Source organism: Vigna umbellata, chromosome 11, assembly GCF_029865625.1.
Source record: "Vigna umbellata cultivar VRB3 chromosome 11, Vumbellata_1.0, whole genome shotgun sequence".
Taxonomy (NCBI): Eukaryota; Viridiplantae; Streptophyta; class Magnoliopsida; order Fabales; family Fabaceae; genus Vigna; species Vigna umbellata.
In genome coordinates this window covers 25,847,152-25,867,872 of record NC_142175.1, presented here as the reverse complement: position 1 = coordinate 25,867,872, position 20,721 = coordinate 25,847,152, and the positions used below count along the sequence as shown (strand labels likewise).

At 32.9% G+C, this 20,721-nt stretch overlaps 2 protein-coding genes across 2 annotated transcripts; one reads left to right on the top strand and one right to left on the bottom strand.

The window, feature by feature from the left end:
- The first annotated feature begins 404 nt into the window (after positions 1-404).
- LOC124828522 (Protein kinase superfamily protein) lies at positions 405-3,898 on the top strand. Its single transcript, XM_047301837.2, has 7 exons — positions 405-1,076; positions 1,942-2,046; positions 2,136-2,258; positions 2,351-2,521; positions 2,800-2,929; positions 3,039-3,248; positions 3,530-3,898. The coding sequence occupies exons 1-7, from the start codon at positions 520-522 to the stop codon at positions 3,698-3,700; spliced, it is 1,467 nt and encodes a 488-aa protein (XP_047157793.1). The 5' UTR covers positions 405-519; the 3' UTR covers positions 3,701-3,898.
- A 7,760-nt stretch (positions 3,899-11,658) lies between these two features.
- On the bottom strand, positions 11,659-15,018 carry LOC124828523 (uncharacterized). Its single transcript, XM_047301838.2, has 9 exons — positions 14,893-15,018; positions 14,685-14,804; positions 14,525-14,592; positions 14,133-14,241; positions 13,978-14,046; positions 13,128-13,185; positions 12,458-12,693; positions 12,290-12,341; positions 11,659-12,197 (listed from the first exon to the last, which is right to left on the bottom strand). The coding sequence occupies exons 1-9, from the start codon at positions 14,893-14,895 to the stop codon at positions 12,130-12,132; spliced, it is 783 nt and encodes a 260-aa protein (XP_047157794.1). The 5' UTR covers positions 14,896-15,018; the 3' UTR covers positions 11,659-12,129.
- Positions 15,019-20,721: the final 5,703 nt, after the last annotated feature.

Sequence of the window (20,721 nt, the reverse complement as noted above, 5' to 3'; positions counted from 1 at the left end):
AAATTTTATTTAATATAACATAAGGGAGGAAAGTATAATTTTCTTAATACCATCTCTTCTTCCAAAAAAATCACATTTGAATTAGATAATTAACTAATTGAATTGAACTTGACCATCTGGGAACAATAAAGTTCATCTTTTTAAATAATACTCATCACAATTAAGATACGATTCAACAATTCTTCTATTTTCTCTTTAACATCTTTGAAAAAGATACAAAATACTAAAAGTTCTCCCATTTATTCATCTTAAATCGGAATACAAAATCAATTATAGTATTAATGATCTTACCTTGACAATTCTACATAATACAATAATCATGAAATTCCCATTTTCAAATGCAATAATTACATTAACCTTTTTTTTTTCGAACAAAAACCAGACAAAAACAATATAAATAAGCAAACTCATCTTCTTCACTCTGTCTGTCTCTGAAATTTGTTCAATGAACTTTCTTTAACTTCACTTTCTCCAAAAACCAATGCCACCAATTTTCTAACACATTCTCTGTTTGCAACCATGTCAGTGTATGACGCAGCTTTCGTCAACACGGAGCTTTCCAAACGCACTTCCATCTTCGGCCTCCGTCTCTGGGTCGTCATCGGAATCCTTGTCGGATCCCTCATCGTCATCGTCCTCTTTCTCATCTCTCTCTGCCTCACATCCCGCCGCCGCCACCACCACAAAACTCCCCTCCGCCGCCGCGCCGCCGCCATCCCTACGCCGCCCATTTCCAAGGAAATCCTGGAGATCGTTCACGTTGCCCCGCCGCCAGACACCGTCAACCTCCCGCCTCCTAAGGCGGAGCCACGCGCCGCCGCCGTACTGTACTCCAGTGGGGAGAGCAGGGGAGCGGTGAGCCTGTGCGAAACGGCGTCGTCACTGGGGAGCGGGAGTGTGGGCCCCGAAGTGTCGCATCTCGGGTGGGGGAGGTGGTTCACGCTGAGGGAACTGGAAGCTGCGACTAATGGATTGTGTGAAGAGAACGTGATTGGTGAAGGTGGCTATGGAATTGTTTATCGTGGGTTGTTACCTGATGGAAACAAGGTTGCTGTCAAGAACCTTTTGAATAATAAGTATGTCTCTCTTCTTGTTACATGCTTCAATTTTGTGTCATAATTAAATTCAGCTCAAGTGGGCTGAGCTACATGGATCGATCAATTCTTCGACTTGGTTAAAGATGAAATTTTTACAGGGAATTACCGGGAAATTTATTTTATTTATTTTGAGGTTTAATCTGGGTGGCTGAAGAAAAAATGGAGTTTCTCTGATCTGTGGTTGGGTCTGTGTGTTAAAGTAAAAGTGTCAGGGGAAATTCATGTGTTTATATAATTTTTTTTTCTCGATTTGGGTGTCTGCGGTTCAAATGTTCATGTGGTGTTTTCAAATCTGCATAGGAGAAAGCTTTTTTTTTGGGGTTTTGGGGTTGCGTTTTTTTAATTTGATTTTTTGGTGTTTTGAAAAAATAAAAAGAAATGCTTGGGTTGAGCTAAATGGATGCTTGTGCTAAGTTTGGAATGCAGCTTTACTTGCCTGAAGTGAAATAGTTCTTGTGGTGAACATTGATTGAATCTTTTCTTTTTATTTTTTTTTTGCTTGTGTTCTCCTTCTGTTTTACTCTTGCTACTACTGTTTTTGTAATACTTTTTAACCTTCTTTCTTTTTTTCGTTATCCTTGTCTTCTACTTCTGGGTGTTGTGTTGTAAAGTGGCTTACTTATGTGAAGAAAAGAATCGTTTTTCTTTTCGGCTCCTTGTTTGTTACTACTGAATTGATTATGTTGTCACTTTCAAGAGTTTTTGTAGAATCATACTTTGTTGAGATTTTCCAATGAATTCGTCTTTGGTTACTCACTCACTAACTGTAGGTGTATAGTGAAAAATAATATGGTCTTGGGTTTCTCTTTCTCTTACAAGTGATTTGTGTCTAACTCATTATCAGAGGCCAAGCTGAGAGAGAATTTAAAGTAGAGGTAGAAGCAATTGGTCGTGTGCGCCATAAGAATCTTGTTAGGTTGCTTGGATACTGTGTTGAGGGAGCTTACAGGTATTTTTCCAGTTTACTTTGAACATTGAAGATAGAAAGTTTGTTTGGTTTGAATGTTGTAACATTTGATATATGTTGTTGTATCGCAGGATGCTTGTATATGAATATGTTGACAATGGGAATCTAGAACAGTGGCTGCACGGCGATGTTGGAGCTGTGAGCCCTATAACCTGGGATATCCGAATGAACATTATATTGGGCACAGCAAAAGGGTACTGTATCAATGGTCTAATATGCATTCTGATATCCATTTCAGTGCTTGAAAGGCTTTGATCAAAGTGATATCTTCTGTGTATCTTTTCAGACTGGCCTATCTTCATGAGGGTCTTGAACCGAAAGTTGTCCACAGAGACGTCAAATCGAGCAACATACTGCTTGATCGTCAATGGAACCCAAAGGTTTCTGATTTTGGGCTTGCCAAGCTTTTGTCTGCTGATCATAGTTATGTCACTACTCGAGTTATGGGAACCTTTGGGTTAGTATGGTTTAACTAAGCTTTTTCCTATCTCTATTTGCTATTATAATTAGTTATCACTACCTCCATTCTCATATATAAGCAAAGAAAAACCAACTTTGCACATGTTAAGGAAAACAGTAAAGTGTTTTAATTTTTACAATCAATAGATATTCTTCCTACAATGTCTTTTTCGTAAAACAAAAAATACATATTATACATGAGAAGCGAGGTAGTATTACTGAAATTCAAGGTCCACAACCACAATTAGTGATTCTCCTCTTTTTTCTTTTCTGCAGTTATGTTGCACCTGAGTATGCCTGCACTGGAATGCTGACTGAGAAGAGTGATGTGTATAGTTTTGGAATACTTATCATGGAAATAATTACAGGAAGAAGTCCTGTTGATTACAGTAGACCACAAGGAGAGGTTGGAAACATCACCAACACAGTCAACAGTTTTGAGATTGTTTCATTTTATTGTTGTCTGCATGGTTCTCTCTTGTTTCCCCTAACTCTGGAAGTTGGAATTCTTTCAGGTTAATTTGATAGAGTGGTTGAAAAGCATGGTTGGGAATCGAAAATCTGAGGAAGTAGTTGATCCTAAGATTGCTGAAAAGCCATCTTCAAGGGCTATTAAACGGGCTCTTTTGGTTGCTCTTCGATGTGTCGACCCTGATGCTGCAAAGAGGCCTAAAATAGGCCATGTTATCCACATGCTCGAGGCTGAGGACCTCTTATTCCGTGATGTATGTTCTTTCTTCTTTTCAAACCAGCAAACAGAAGTCCAGATTTTCTACTGGGTTTTTTGGTGTTGTCTTCTGCTGAACATTAAAAATACACTGATGTTGAAATATTATAATTCTTTTTAATATATTTTAAAACATCAAAATAAGTGTCAATCATTATAGTTTGAAGGCACAGTAGTGAGACAACACCAAAAATTCAACAGAGAATCTAAATTCCAAAAATAAAGAATTCAGTTTTGCTGTAATCTGATGCTTATCTCTTTCGTTGTTCCTGTCTGTAGGAACGAAGGACTGAGGGAGAATCTTCCCGTTCCCACCGTGATTATCAACTGGAGCATAAAGGCTCAGGATTAGATAAAAGGCAAACAGGTGGAGAAATCAACTCTCAGAGTGAAGATGACAGTTCTACTAGTAGTAGATATCACCATCATCAGCCTACTAGATGGAGATAATTGTAGCATGATAACTGAAAAGCAATGTGCCATATTATTTTTCTTCCTAGTAGTTTTACTGATATTTATTTGTACTTTGATGATGAAAGAAGTAATTAGTCCCCTATTTGCATAATGTCCCCAGTCACCTACCTCGATCTGGGGGGTTCTTTTGTATACTCTGATTCATTACTATAGAATTCAAAATTATTTTGTGTTTCTGTTTGTTAGACAAAGTAGGATAAGTATTGCACAGTGGTAGCTCTTCCTCATGTGGTCAAAATATGTTATCAACCACCTTTGTCTCCAATATTTTGTTTCAAACACTGCATCCTGGTCCCATCCATATGTTGGGAAATTTAGCATTTTATGAGTGTAATTGGTGGGTCCAGTTAGATGCTTCTGAGCAACAGGCCTACCATCCAGCTATCTTGATGGAAACAGTTTCAATCCATTAACATCATTGCCAACTTCATTATTGTTTTGTTGTGATAAATGAACACGCTGGATCGTAATGAATATCAACTGTATCTTCAACTCTTTTTGCCATGAATGGCTTACATTTCCCAAATGGAATAACAGGCACTGAGAGTATGGAAGTTGCAGGAGCTTGGTCAAAGAATTAGGTTTCATTGTCAATGCCAAACTTGCCAGTGCATGAGCAACAGTGACTGGTGTCCGATTATGAGTGCATCTGGGGATACCCTTTTTTTGTCTCTTTCTATATTCTTCAATGGTTAGTTAGTTTCTCATGACAAATTATCCTTGAAATGCTTAAACCACTGTAACTCTTTCACACTGTTGATTCCCTTTCAAATGTTAATTTCTCTGTGCTTTGGAACCTGACATTGATTTGGATGGGTGATTATAATTTATAATCACTTACATAGATTTGTCAAAAAAGGCATTTGTCAAGCTACATTGATTATTGACTTTTTGTCAACTGTGGACCCTTTCAGAATAAACTAACATTTATCTGTTTATTCACCCCTGAAACTTCTTATTTGTTATTTTTATAACCTTTCATACTATAAAATGGACAATCATAATATATTCTTTACCTTTCCAATCTCATAAATATCCACCCAATTACGTGATATGGAGATAAGCACTTTCATTGTTCTTCTTTTTGCCTTAATCTCAGAAGTCGCTTTCTTGCAGAAATTGATATATACACACTTAGCTGTTGGTGCTAACTGCTACAACCTGTTAAAGCTTTATGGAACAACAACAGTGTACTTTGTTTCATGTCAATGTATCAAAATGGTTTTGTTAGTAATTAAAAATATAAAAATCATTTCCTTTATATAAAATTGTTTCCATTTTATTTCTGAATGATACAAATATACTATAACTTCAATTTTCCACCCGAAGTCATGAATTGTGGGTTGAAGAAGCTTGAATTCATGTGGTATTATTAATAGCTCTCTTTTTTCCCTGCATGCACATGAATATATATATACATCAGAACATCATAAGTAATATAGACAAATTAACTTTAATCATATAATTATATACAACTAGTTGTACTAATTATTTGTTTAAATATATGATTGAGATTCACACACTCAAAGCTAAAGCTTAAACCCTATAAGAAGCTTGAAACAGTGTCATAATAACTCATTCATGACACTTTAATATCTCATATTATATAACATGTTAAGAGGGCTAAGGCCATAAATGGTTTGTCTTTGTGTGATTCAAAGCTTCTAGTCAAATGGATCAAGGAAAATTTTTGTCAGCACATTAGAAGAAGTACCATGTTTTAAATTTTGAACCTCTAAAATAACAGATAAAAATTTCAGAAGTTGTCGGAAAGAAGAGTCTATGCAGAGAGATTTAGTTTAAGAAGAAGAAAAAAAAATACTTATTTATAAATAATGACAGCAGCATCGATCATATTATTTTACTTTAAAAGTATGCTTCTGTACGTACCCTGAATATGATATGATAAGTTTAGATATTTTTCAAACTCTTCTAAAGGCACCATTCACGAGAATCTTGTATGTTCAACCTTGAGATTTAATTATATTTTTTTAAACCAGCATTTTTCTCAACTAGCAGATAAGAATTAACAACAAAGATCCACGTTTGGTTCCATAATTTTTTACACATTTTATGAGTATAAAACAGACAAGTTGAACTTTTTTTATTTGAAGTGATTAAGTGCTCCAACTTGTGAGTGCACATGCTTAGCTTCTGTGAACATATATATATGTATTGGCAGAGAGAAAAGAGGGAAGAGACAAAAAGATTATGTGGTTTCTACTTTCTATAATAAACAAAACACCATTTATTTACAATGTCTGCAAGAAACTGCTATGTACTTATATTCTATTCAAAGTCTTATTTAACATTTTTTCTTTTCAGTTGTGATGTAACATGATGTCAAGGAAATGATGTTATATTCTTATTAGCATTCTCTCTTTACCTCTTTTGTGGAAATTTAGAAACTGATACGTGACTTTCTTGGTCTGCTCTATTCAGTTAAAACTTTTATCAAGAAAAAGATGGAGTTAGTAATGTGCCTTTTTTTTTTCTTTTTCAGTTAATAGTCGGTTATATTTTTATTTTAAGTTAAATATATTTTTAACTCATAAATTTGAATATAAAATTAAAATTTATTATTTTTCAAATTTTGATATAATTTTATTTTTAAATTTAAAAAATCTGAATATAGTTCTTCTAATTTAATTATATTAATTTTTTATGTGTTAAACATGTTTTAAATTGATATGTTTGTATTATTTAATAAATTTCAATTTAAATATTGTAAGAACATAGGAAGAGTATTAAACTACATAGATGTATTAAAATAATGAAACCGAGTATTTTATTATAAAATCATCTTATAATATAAATACAGCTTTCTAAAGTTTGATTCATTATCTAAAATATTTTCATCTCTGTTCTTTTTGCTTTCTTTCTATTCTTTCTCACTCTTGGGTTATCTGTTCGATGATCAGGAAGTGTCTAAGCGATTCTAGCGTCGTCGAAAGCTACCTATTCAACCGATCAATTTCTTGATTTGAGCTGGTAAGTTTTGTTCCTCTTTTCTAGGTTTTCCCTAAAATATGTGATTGTGCAGATTTTCTGTCTTTGCATGAGAATTGTGCCTCTCTTTCTTGACTCTTAGCTCAATTTAGGTTAGTTTCCTATCACCAATCAGTGATTTGTAGGTTTTTCTAGAATTTCCTTGCGGTGCAAGCATCAGTCGGGGTTTCTTTTAGAGCTGTGAAAAATTTCACTAAGGTAAGGGAAGCTAGAATTCACTTTAATTAATAAGTACTTATGTATGCTTGGTAGTATAAGATTCTTGAAATAGTTGAGCTGAATTCGTGGTTCTAAGGTAAATGAAAAATGTGTAATTTGATTGTTTTGAGTATGAAATGGTGAACTGTGATGATAAACTGTGTGGAATGATGTTTTGGTTGTAATTGAATTTCATGAAATGTGTGAAATCTGTAATGAGGCTGGTTGTCTAAGAGTAGAGAAACTTTGTCATGTTTTAAGGTTAGTTTTGAGGAAGTAGAGTAGTGAAATTGTGAATTTAGGGTTAACTGCTCAATTGGTCTATTAGGATAGCTTTGATAAGTCAAATGGGATTTGCTTGAGTCCCTAAGTTGCTCAAAATAGTGACAAAAGTGGTAGAATGCAAATTGGGTTCATAAGTTGAAGTTTTGTAGATTTTGGAGTGGAGTGTGGTTGGGAAACACTTTAGATTGATGATAGTAAGGTTTAGAAACACTTGTTCAAGTCTAATTAAGTCTATAACACAATCTAAGAGGATTAGAAGTTAGAGAAAATATTTGGAATTGGAAAATTTTGGGGTAAGTTGGGGAACTCTGCTAATTTGTGCTGTAGATTATGCAGACTCATTGAGCGAGTGGAGTCGCTTAAGGAGTGGTCGTGGAGGTTGGCTTACTGTTTGAGAATTCGCACAACGAGAAGGTACGCTGAGCGAATGGTTGAAGTCTGGGAGCACTGTCAATTTTATTCGATCAGCGAATGGATGTGCTCAGTGTGTGTTTGGGGGTCTGGACCACTGTTTGGACTTTCACATAGCGAATTGGGGCGCTAAGTGAGAGGTTGGGGTCTGGTACCACTGGTGATTTTATTCGCGCAGCGAGTTGGGTCGCTGAGCGAGTGGAGTCGCTGAGCGAGTGGGGTCGCTGAGCGAGTGGTTTGGAGGTTGGGGTTACTGTTAGTGGATTCACACAGCGACCGAGTTGAGTCATTGTGGGAATAAAGTTTGTGGTCGCTCAGCGAGTGAGTGCGTTGAGCGACTGTCTCAGGTTATCATGCATTCTTTTCTCCTTTGTTCCTTATTAGTTGGAGTAATGGAATTGATTTAATTGTGGATAATGTATGATTATGTATGAGTATTATATGAGTATGGAAATAAGGTTTATGGTTTCAAATAGTGTGGAAGAGAATTCTAAGGAGGAATTTCTCAATGGTAATTGTCAAGTTTGTAAGTATGAATATGGGAAACTCAGTCTTGGGGTTTATCCTGACATTCCAATAGTCACATATTCTCAAGTAGAGAGGAGTGAGGCATGTCGTGAGAATAGCAGGAGGTCCTAGCCTAGGGGCTTTTCCTTGGCCTAAGGTGAATGATAACGAACTAACCTTGTATGGTAGCTTGGGGTAGGCCAGCTGTTTCACCACAACAAGTGCATGAACTGCCATAGCTACATATTCATACTAATCCGGATGGTCAAGTCAATGGTTGGTTAAATATAAAGTTAGTTTGATTTGATATGTTTGTGTTATCTTATTTAAAAGTTTAATTGTATTCATATATCATTACTTGTTTTTCTTCTAGCTTACCCTTCTATCTGTGTTTGTGTTGTATGTTTTCCTTGTTTTCTCTCTTTGTTATGATCATCTTGTGGGTGTGAGCAAAGGAGATGAGGTATCCCTAGAGCAGACTCTTGATGGAGGAGATGTTGCGAAGAATAGTTATCTTCATAGTCGTACTTGTAAATAGTTTTGGTATAGGTTGTTTGTATATAAAGTTTAAATTTTATAGTTATTTTAGAATCACTGTCAGATTTTACTTTATATGATAGTCAATAACTGTTTTATCATATCCTTATTGTGATGACTCTTTTATATAGTATTATACTATATTTTGATATGTTACAAATATAAATATAACATTTAATAAATTTAAAAATATTAAAGTATTAAATTAAAAGAATAATATTGAATTAAATTTATAAATTAAAGCATATTAAATATTAAAATAAAGATAAATTTCAATTGTATGTAGAGAATAAAATTATGTTTAATTTTTTTTTTTCTAAAAGTAAGAAAAGAATCAGACAGATCCAAGATTTATGCAGGATCCTGTTTGTGGATATATTTAGTTAATCTAGGAATTGTATATTATTTTTCTCTTGGGTGAGACAAAAATAAGGGTCGATTGTGTGGTCCATGTTTGAACTTGAGATAATCCATTATCCATAAAAATCAAACAGAAAGAAAATTATAATGTGGTTAGTTTTATACTTCCTAAAGAGATTAATTTTTTACTATAGAGTAAGTACAGCCTTGGTGGGTATGCAACTTGTTTTACTATTTAATTTAATTTTTTTTATGTCATTAATTAAAAACGTTGTAATAATCCTTGGTTAAATATAAATAAATTCTTTATTTGATTCAAATACGAAGATATTTGAAACCAAATGAAAAATGTAAAAAGAAAGATGAAGACAACAAACATGGGTGGAGATATCTTATAGATTACAAATAGAATATTGATTGTTGTCAGAGTTTTTAGTAGTTATTTCATTCAATTCAAGATTTTAAAATATTACATTTGTGTTTTTTAGAATATGTTTTTCAAATTTGTTATTCTTATTTAATATGAGATCTTATATTCATATTTACATTTAAACATTTTTCTCTTGTAGAATGAGTTTTTTTCATATAGTATGTATATATTGTAGCAAATATATTTTTGTTCATGAATATTTATCGGTGACCCTTTAAATATAATAAAATTAAAAGCACCGACTTTTTATGCTGATTTGTTGTTTCACGTTGAAAATTTTGGAGAAGAAAAGTTGTAAGGAGATTCCTAAGCTAAATATGTTTCAGCATCTGAGTCTAAAAAATATTAATTATACATACAGGAACAAAAGATTAATTACTAAAAGGTTAAAAAAAAGTCTTGCTGGCAAAAAAATTAAATTTAATTAAAAACAAATAAAAATTATAGGTGAAATAGAATAGAAGTAGTGGTGGTCACAATTTTTTAATTCAGAAGTAAATTATTTTTCTTTGGATTTATTGTTTTTCTTGCATGCTAGATTAGACCAAAATAAAACTAAAATTATTCTTGAATGCGCTCTTAAAATTATTCAAAATGGAAGTACTTTGTAACTGTTGTGTCAATTTTGAAGCTAATGCTTGCATTATAAATATGATTTCTATTTTACCTCAGATAGATATCTAAATATGTGTACCATTTGAAACCTAAGTGTGGATTGAAATAAAGAATAGAAAGGAAGTAGAGAAAACTTTGTACTTTGAAACATTTTTTTGATATTGATTTTGGATTAGGAAAAAGTGTTGAAGAGTGTGGCTTTAAATGCAGTAAAGGATAGAAATGAAGAAGAAAAGAAGTAGTGTTAGGTCATCTTCGTACATTGTATTGTTCAACATGTGACATGTCATTGTCAACACCATTGTCTTTCTTTCAACTTCTATAACGACAATTACCACCAAAATGTAGTGGTTAGGTCGAACACAATTAAATGAGACCCACATTCACTCGTACAAAACTACAAATAAGTTGGTCATCTTTCACTCGCTGCTCCTCACAATCATCTCTTTCAAGATTTGGGTAGGATTTATGATTGGAGATCTTCACATTGTTTACCAACGATTATCACTATTCGCCTTCGTTAAGGATTTTGTGGGATCAAATGATCACTCACTTCACGAGCATAATAATGCAAGAAAATTGTTATATCTATTGCAGTGCTAAAATATTGTCTCCTCTGATTTTGGAGGAGTGTCTTGAGAAGTATATATAAAGAAAATTGAGTAAAATGTTATTTCAACTTTGTTCGGTTGAAATTTTATTAAGTGATTATTCAACTTGAATTTAAAATAAAATTAGTTTATGTGTTTGCATCGATGTTCAAAATACAAGCTTGAGTTGCTTCAGGTTCACGGGTCTAAATGGACGTGACGCCAGAACAAATTACACTTGAATTTTGTAACAATGATTTTTCTTTTCTGATGTTCTCTGTTTTCGGTTTCTTATCACTATATTTTAACATACTTATTGACTACTAGAAATTGAGGGTCCATATTATTTTATGCCATCTGATACTATTATTTTATATATATAATTCTCTTTCTGGCTTTGCAACATCTCGTGACATTGGAGTGTTGAATTTAATTCCTAAGTGATGAGATTCCTTTTAATGAAGTGAGCAGTTAGAATCATTAATTAATTGGTTAATATTTAAGATTCATAATTATTGTTTGTGTACTTCACACTTTTTTCTTGCGCATTTTTCTTAAAAAATCATTTTTAATACTGCACACTTTGCCTTCTAAAATATTCAATTCAATCTGGCCTGGAAAGTGCATGGAGATTCTGTCCAATTTGACAGAAATAACATTCACTCGTTTGACAAATATTGCACATTCCAGGTTTCCACAAAAGAGCAGTGCTACTAGCATTCTTTTAACATACTTATCAATATATTAGAATTACTTTTATCGTATAAAAACCTAATTTAATTAATAATCCTCTATTCAAGTACTGATTTTTAAAAAAAAAAAAATCTAGGGAAAAATCAACGGCGACATAACTGCCGGTAGTTTCCTTGCACTCTCTTGAAAAGCAACACCCTTCTGACCCTAAAAAAATGGTATATTCGAATAGAAATGGAGTCCATTTTCCTCAACATTTTATAGACTTATAATTCATTCATCCGGATAGGCTACAAAAGTTTGTCAGAACGAACATTAACAATTGAAGGTCCAAATTGTGTAAAATGTTTGTTTGGTACATCCATTAGGAAAAGTGTATAAATAAAATTTGGTAATTGGCAATAAATAATATAAATTTGTTCCACAACATATAAATGCAGCTACCCAAAATGTCTTGTCTTGCAAATGAAGTATATAAATTCATCCGACCTGTCTGACTCTTGTACAACAGTTACCTCAAAATGTCAAGCGCTAGAACTGATCATTAGCATTGACTATCCAAAGAATGATAGAACATGTCAGTATCGCAATCTGATAACAAAAATGCTTTCACTGTTTCCCCAGACAAAGTAAGTCTCAGGCCCCGGCAAAGAATGGACAACTTTCCGCGAACATTGGTTGTAGTGATACAGTCATGACATAAGACAGCAAAAAGCATAGGAGTAGAACTTTGTCCACCGCGTTTGAAGTCAAGGTAGATCGCTATGACCTTAAACAAGTAACACAGCATTTATACAGCCATCATTTTCCGGATTATTGGTAACCTGAGCATATTTACCTGCATTCAAAGCAAATAGAAACCCGTGTTAATTTCAGACTTTTCAGTTGAAAATTCAGTCAACTTTAATAAAAAAAAATATATGTATTTACCCCACACAACTTTCCCCGCAGGTGTGACAAGGCCAAGTTCACTGACATTCACCTGAATTACATTAAGCAGTGAAATATGAAACAGTTTCATAGAATTATCAGCGATCAGAAAAAAAAGAGTCAAATTGAGATCCACTAATAGATTAGAAGAGAACGAAATATAAATACCTCAATTATAGTTCCCTTGGTCATAACACCAAGAGAGGTGTACATAGGGCCGTTAGGATTTTTCTTTACTCCAATTATTTCTAGATTAAACGTGCATTTAAGTTCTGGATGAGTGACATGGGCCTTGGTGAACCGCAAACCTGTTGGACGAATGAATCTCTCATACTTTGGAGGCTTCCTGGTAAAACCAGGCCCAACAAATGTTGCTTTAGTAACCATCCTCTTCCATTGCTTGGCTGCAAAATGGTGAATCATGAACTATCAAATATGCTTCAGGAATGATCATTATATTTTTTTGTCTAATATTGTAATACTTAAAGTGCTCATAAGTCATGATGAACTACTACTAGACTGTAAAAACAATGACATGAAAACACCTTCCCAAACAAGATAGAGATTTCTCTAATCATTTAATAAAATAACAGAACACAATTAAAGTAAAGATTTCAAGTACTCAATATCCTCCACCTATTCAAGCAAAGAATGCAAGAATGAACTATGAATCATACACAAGCATGATTTGTAGAAAGATACAAACGACAATAATACGATGTAACTAAATAACAATTTTATACCAAATTAATCAAGTGGTGCCAATAAGGTAAACAAAACAAAGAAATTAAAAAACCGAAGCTGGAAATAACTTTCGACAGATAAATATGATACTTACTCTTTCTTTTACCAGTACGGACCACTTTGAACATTTCATCTTCAGCCACAGGACGAACCTGCGAAATCATACATTCATGTAAACAAAAAAAGGAACATATGGAAAAACTATGGAAAGCAGAGGATGCAATGGTTGAGAAAAGCCAAAAAGAGAGGATGCAATGGCCATAAACGAAAATACTGGGAGATGCTGGAATCGTTGCCAAAGATGAGTATGTGTTCAAGGTAAAGTAGAACAGTGGGTTCTACCACATAATAGTCTGTGCAAGTGACTTGGAACGTAGGATTACAGTTCTGACTCATCAACGGAGGGGGGTAAAATCTCAAATTTCCCTGCCAAAACAGCCCTAACTGTTTCTGTTTCATGGTTCAGATAGGCTATTCGTGACTCACTCCAATAGCCCCTGCTCCAGGTGCCGTTTTACATAATTTTTTCCACTATCACAGCCAAGAAAGCTGCAATTCAATTTTAGTAGCATGCACCAGCCCTACACAACACAATTCCAGAATAGCTCTACTATCTCACACTATTGAGTATTGACAACCATGCTCTAACCAAGCAGGAACCAGTAACCACAATCAATAATTCTTCTCTTACAGTGTGTACTTATTCTCACAGCACATTTCACTTGCCCTCTCTATACATCTGTAGGTTTACTTGAAGCCAATTTCAATTGGGACTACGTGTTTAGACTTTTCTTAAAGTGCAAAAGGATAATACTTTTTTATTAAAAATTTAATCCAAAGTTTACTTAATGCATGAAGAGCACAGGTTCTGTGACAGGTGGTCAACAAATTTCAACAGAGGTCTTTAAAATCATCCATGCACAAAGTATCAAATGCAATCTTACCTTGGGTAGAGGAACATCCCACTTTCCAGCCTTCTCTTTCCTCTTTTGCTTAATGGTGTTGCTGAGAACCTAAAATGAGAAATTCAATTTAGATGACTTCCGCGAAAAGAAATCACGAATCAAAATTACCATTCAATAATTCACGTGAATCATGCCTTTGCTCTGGCCGTGTTATCACGATCCAGAAGATAAGCAGGAACGGCTCCATCTTGAACATTATCATCAGCCTTGCGCCTGGATGTTGACTCTTCATGCATAGCCAAACTGTCAACCACAACGGGTAAATTATTATCATCTCATAAACTCAACAACTATCATGCTAGTTATCTAACATCAATCAACAAATCTTAAATAAATATATCATTCAAAACAATCTAGTCAAAAGCATGTATTTACATCGACGCAAAAAAAAAAATTGCAGCACATTAACTACTAAAACGCTCCCCCCATGTCAGCAACCACAAAATAGCATACATCATAAGCAAATACTGAAAATTAGTCCACACGAAAATGTAAAATACAAGCTGTAAAAACAGAAAATTCTCACGTCTTCTTCATCTGCGCTTTTTCAGCATAATTTTTCTTGGCAATAATCTTCCCCTTGATACCAAGGGCCTGTTCCACACGAATTAAAAAAAAACAATTAGATTTGTGAGAATACAACCACATAACTCAAATTCCAAATTCCAAATAAAAAGCGGCAAAACCTTCTGAGCCATTGCGGAGCGCTTGTGAACTTGCCGAGCCTCTTTCTTGCGCTTGCGCTCGAAGTGATCGAGCCGGTAGCCATAGTCTCTTCGGTGACGCTCTATGTAATCCCCTTGCGGCTACAATTACACAAAAATGGGATCAGAAAATGCATGCCAGGGATTTCGAAAAACGCGAAGAAGGTTTAACTGAAGTTGAAGAACAAACCATGGTTACGACGGCGACCCGGTTTTCCAATCGAAGAAAGGATGAACGAACAAAAAGGATTCAGCGTCGCCCTAAGCTGCTTGTGCTGGCGAGTATAGAGGTTTATGTCTTCGAATCGAAGGCCGTGAGATACAGAATTGGGTTCAAATGGATACATGATTATAGTTGGACTTACAGTTGGGCTTACAGTTGGGCCTTACGTGTTACAATAAGGGTGTTGCTCCCTCCACCTCCACAGCCTTCTCCCTCCACCTCCCCCAATTATCTTTAATTCCAATTATATCCTTAAAGTTAAAATTTTTTATTTTTATTATTTTATTATTTTAATATTTTAATATTTAAATATAAACTAATATAAATATACATTATTAAAATACGTTAAAAAGATATTCAAAAATAATAAATCAAAATATTAAAATATCTAATAAAATAATAACAGAAACATAAAATTAAAACAAAGCTTAAACGGATGACATCCTTCAACGGATGTCAACATCCGTTTAAGGCGAAACGGATGTCGACATCCGTTTTGCCTTAAACGGATGTTGACATCCGTTGAAGGATGTCATCCATTTAGGCTTCGTTTTCATTTTACGTTTTAGGGTTAAAGGATTATTGGAAAGATTATTGGAAGGATTATTGGAAGGGTTTAGGGTTTAGGATTATTGGAAGGATTATGACTACGTACGTGGAGAGGAACCACGACAAGCACATTACACCACAAACGCACTGCACCACGTACTGCACCGAAAGCAAGAGGAAGATTGCTTGATAATTCTTTTCACGATCACTGAGCTTTGCAGAAAAATATTTTACTCATACAAGGAACTACGTAGGTTATCAGTGAAATATGTTATAAATGAGTAAAATTAAAAAACAATAATTCTAAAAATAAAATTTTACTGAGGAGCAAAATAGTAAAGGGGAGGTGGAGGGAGAAGGCTGTGGTGGTGGAGGGAGCAACACCCTTACAATAAATAAGAAAATTTTCTTTTTTTGTTTAGATTCTACAATTTATAAGCAATGTTTTAAAAGTTAAAAATGACGTCTAAAAATAAAAATTAATAGGATTATTTTTTTTCAATCAAATTCTCTGAGGTTGATGATAAAATAAAAAAATAAAAAATAAAGAATCTTTAAAATAAATAAAAAGTTATTCTGATAAAAAGCAAATAAATGCGATAAAAATATGAAATATGAAGGAAGAAGATTATAAAAGAGATAAGATATGAAGAAAGAAAATTTAAAAAAATAAAGGACATTATTTAGTGATATATTTATTATTTACGCACAGAAATATTTTTTTTACAAAAAAAAAGATTTTTTTACATAAATAATCAAATTAAGTGATATATTTATTATTTAATATGAATAACGTAATTTTATAAGAAAAAAAAATCCTTTTCATTCAATAGCTTACTTGTTAGCATTAATTTTTTATTAAAAATTAAATAAAATTTACTTAGTTATAATTCTCTATACATTAGTTTTATTATTAAATAAAACTATTCGTTGGTCGAAAATTTTTGAAGTGTAGGAGAATGTAAGAGCCTGAAAATGTAAGGCTATTGGGCCCTGCAGCCTGACCCAAGAAGCTAAGGGCACTAGGACCTCAGAAGAGGCCTCATTTTTCCAGCTCTGAGTTCATTTTCCAGTTCTCCTTTCTCTCTCTAAACTCATCTCCATTTTCTCCTTCTTGCTCTGCCTTCTCTCTACCCGTGCACTCATTTGAACCGTTGAAATTTCAAATAGGTGGTGTTCTTTCGCTCACGGAGTTGAGAGCTTCCCTTCTATCCGATTAGATCTCTATTTGGACGGGTAAGTCAGTTTCTCCACTTTTTCTTGAACTTAGGGCATGCAACTTTACTGGTTGCATGGTGCTCCTTTTGATTCTCTGTCTATTCTAGCTCTAAGAGTTGTTTCCATCACCATTTAGGTGGTTGTAGGGCACTGTTTGGGTTTTCTCTGTGAAGGCACGATTAGGGCACTCTAGTTGACTATACTGCTCAACTTCAAGATAAGGGGAGCTAATTATTTTTTTATGAATTTATTTTTTAAAAATATATGCATATGAATGTTGAACTGGTGTGCTCTTGTGAAACTGTTTTATGACTTTTATTGTATTGGGTGTTATAATTAAAACTGTGAAATTGTGCATGTTGTGATGTGATGAATTTAATTTGTTTTGAATGAGTTTGTTGGCTGAAATTGATCTTGTTGGAAGGTCGGGAGCAAGGGTTTTGTAATAGCATGTATATGGGTATTAAATAGATGTATGTTTGAGGTTACTGTGAGAGGAAGTGAAAATATTAAAATTAGGCATTTCAGATTTAGAGCATAAGAGAACACGGTAGATAATTTAAATAAATTAATTGTTAATTATTGAGAGTCTTTCTTTGTTGGTAGGATATAGGAACCTTAAAAACCTGAGTTGGCACATCCCTGATCATAGAGCAGTCCTAGCCTGGTTCAGTCAATTGTGACTAGTCATATGTGCTAGCGTCGAAGGTGAGTTTGATGCGTTCAAACATCTGGGTCCTCTCCGATGACCAATTGGGGTAAAGAAAGATCTCTACTAGGATGAAAATAAAATAAAACAAGTTGATTGTAGATGCATAAAGTTATCATGTGTTAGTTTCTAGTCAATTATAATTTTAAAAAATCAGTCAGTGTGTCTTTGGAATTCAAAGTAAGTATCCAATATATATACATATATATATATATATATATATATATATATATATATATATATATATATATTAGTTATGTATGATATATATATAATAATATAATGTAAATATATATATATTTATAAGATAATGTACGTATCATATATATATATATATATAAAGTAAGGATAGTTGTTTTTTATATTGAAACGTGAGTGTTAATCAATAATTATATTACTTGTAGGTATGTATAAATTGATGCATTTTATGAGCTGATATGGGTTTGTTGGAGTTGTTTGGTTCTTGGTATTGATTAACTTAGATTCAATTGTGGAGATGTTATTTTTATAATTTGTGAGTGGTGAGTAATGTATATTGTTGAGATTGTGTATATGTTGATTGTGGCAGAAAGTATATGATTACAAAATGATGAAAGTATGATCCAAGTTGTAAATCAAGTTCCATCTGTGTAGGATCTCTTGGTGAGATCCTTAGTGTAGAATGATTGCATGGTAGCTCAGTCTTGGGGGTTTTCCTGACGCTCCAATGGTCTTTCATTCTCAAGTAGAGAGGATTGATCCATGTGGTGAGGAGTAGCAGGAGGTCCTAGTCCTGGAGGCTTCCAGTATGCTTCAAGGCACGAAACAGATTAACCTCGTGAGTGTGGTAGGATGTAACCCATTGGCAACGACTTTGCAAAGCAGTAGAGGCCACCACGAGTGCATAACCCGCCATAGCTCGGCAATCATTCTGGTCCGAACGAGTCGGTCTATAAAACAATGAGTCTTGTGATGTCAATGTATCATTTTTTAGTGGCTTTTACATGTCGTGTGTGATTGAATAACATGATTTTTATATCTAGCTCACCCTTGCTTGTTTGTATTGCTTGTGTATGTTTCTTCTTGCGATGATCATCCATTTGGATGAGAGCAGATTGCGAGGAGGTTCCATTGGAGACGACTTTGGATGTTGAGGACAATGATGTCGCCTAGTCTCCGGTGGTGTTATTAGTTATTCCTGAAATTTTGGATACCGTTTTTTCCTTCCAGCTTATATTTAGATCTCTTTGGAGTTTAAGTTTAAATTCTGAAACTATTTTGAGGATAACTGTAATCCTATTTACTCTCAACTGCTTTCATATATTACGCATGATGACGTCCTTATTATATATATGCTTTCTATATAATTGGATGTCACATAATCACTATAAAATAAATTTTTTAATATATTATAAACAATAATTCTATCTTTAAAGTTAAACATATTAAAATATATTTTAATTTTCAAAATTAATAATTATAATATATTAAAATTATTTGAATTGTAAAAAATATTTATTACGTTTTTTTATCATTATACAGCTTAAAACTAATATACACCAACTAACTTAAGTATGCTTGTTTTTTAAATAAATAATATAAAACTTAACTAATGTGACTAAGTTAAGAAGGATAATATCCCTAATTCCATGTGAAAATAATCAAATTTGTATTATTACCAACATATCTACTTCTTACACCAATAACAATATTATCATAGTTGTGAATAATGTGATATAATATCAATACGAGAAAAATTATCTTAGATAGAACCAAACATATCTCAAAGATGTAGTATAACTACCAACATAAACAATTTTATAATTTTTAAACAAATGTAAATATATAGAATTTATATCTTTCTTCTTCTTTCAAATGGTTTCATTTTAAAAACATTTTATTTGAATAAGATAATTTGAATGCATTGAATTTTAATTTATAATAATACTTGGTAACATAAACAAATTCCCATAAATATTGAAAAAAATAATTATTATAAACTTTATAAAAAAAGTTGTATAATATTACATATAATTTTATAATTATAGTCAGTAATTCTAACATAAAAAACCAAATCTTATGTTTTTTTTTTCTTTAAAAATAAATTTTATATATATTTCAACATTATAATATCAATATATATATATATATATATATATATATATATATATATATATATAAATATTTTATTATGTAACATCATTTTTATAGTTTTAAAATTATTATAAAAGCATCACATATTTAATAAACAATAATAATTAACTTAAATAAAATATAGTGTGTCATACAATTATCCAAATTTAATCACAATATTAAATTTTATATTTACAACGAGTTTCTAAAATTAAGAGTGTCCATACATAAATTAAGCTTTTTAAAATAGGCTTTCAAAAACTTCAAATATAAAAGAGCTCACCCTATTATTTATACATCTTTATCCTTGATGTCCAACATATGCTCTATTGAAACATCGTATTCTTTTGTTCACACCAATTAGGTAATCATTACAAAAAGAACATAATCAGGCATACAAACAAAATAGAATGGTAAGTTAATTTTACTAAAGAGATAATTATACATTTTAATTAACAAGACATCAATTGAACACAAACAAATCTTAAGCATACATACATTAGCTTTAGACTTGGTCATCTGAATATATATATATATATATATATATATATATATATATATATATATATATATATATATATATATATATATATATATATATATATTGATGATAGACTATGACACTTTTGCACTTGTAGTGGTGAAATATCGCTCACTAAATTAAAGAGAAAATGGGTCTAGACTTGTAGGGAAGAAGTGGTGCTCAATGCCACGAAACACTGCTCAGCGCCCCATAAACAAAGGGTTCACTAAGTTTGTAAAGCTCAGCGTCCTGAAGTCTAGTGGCTCTTTGACTTTGCAAAGCTCAACACCAAACTCCTACCCCTCAACGCCACACTAGAATTCAACAACTTCAAAACCTAATTTGGATACACTTAAGACCTATCCAAATGATCAAATTGGTATCCTTGACACTGTAATTAATTTAAAAACATGTTTGTACTTCAAATTTGATACCAATTTGTTCATTTGGTCAAAGACTTAGTCCATTATATCAAACCAACTACCCAAAAACTCATACATCAGATTTCACATACTACAAACTAAACTTTTAATGAACTAAGTAACTAACCAAGTCCTAATTGACATGAATACAAATGCCAAACATCAAGTTCCCTCATAAAACAACTTCTCTAAAATTTCACTAGTCAAAAACCCTATTTTTGACCCAAAATCAATCATTTCTCTAACCTATTATCAAACCAAAG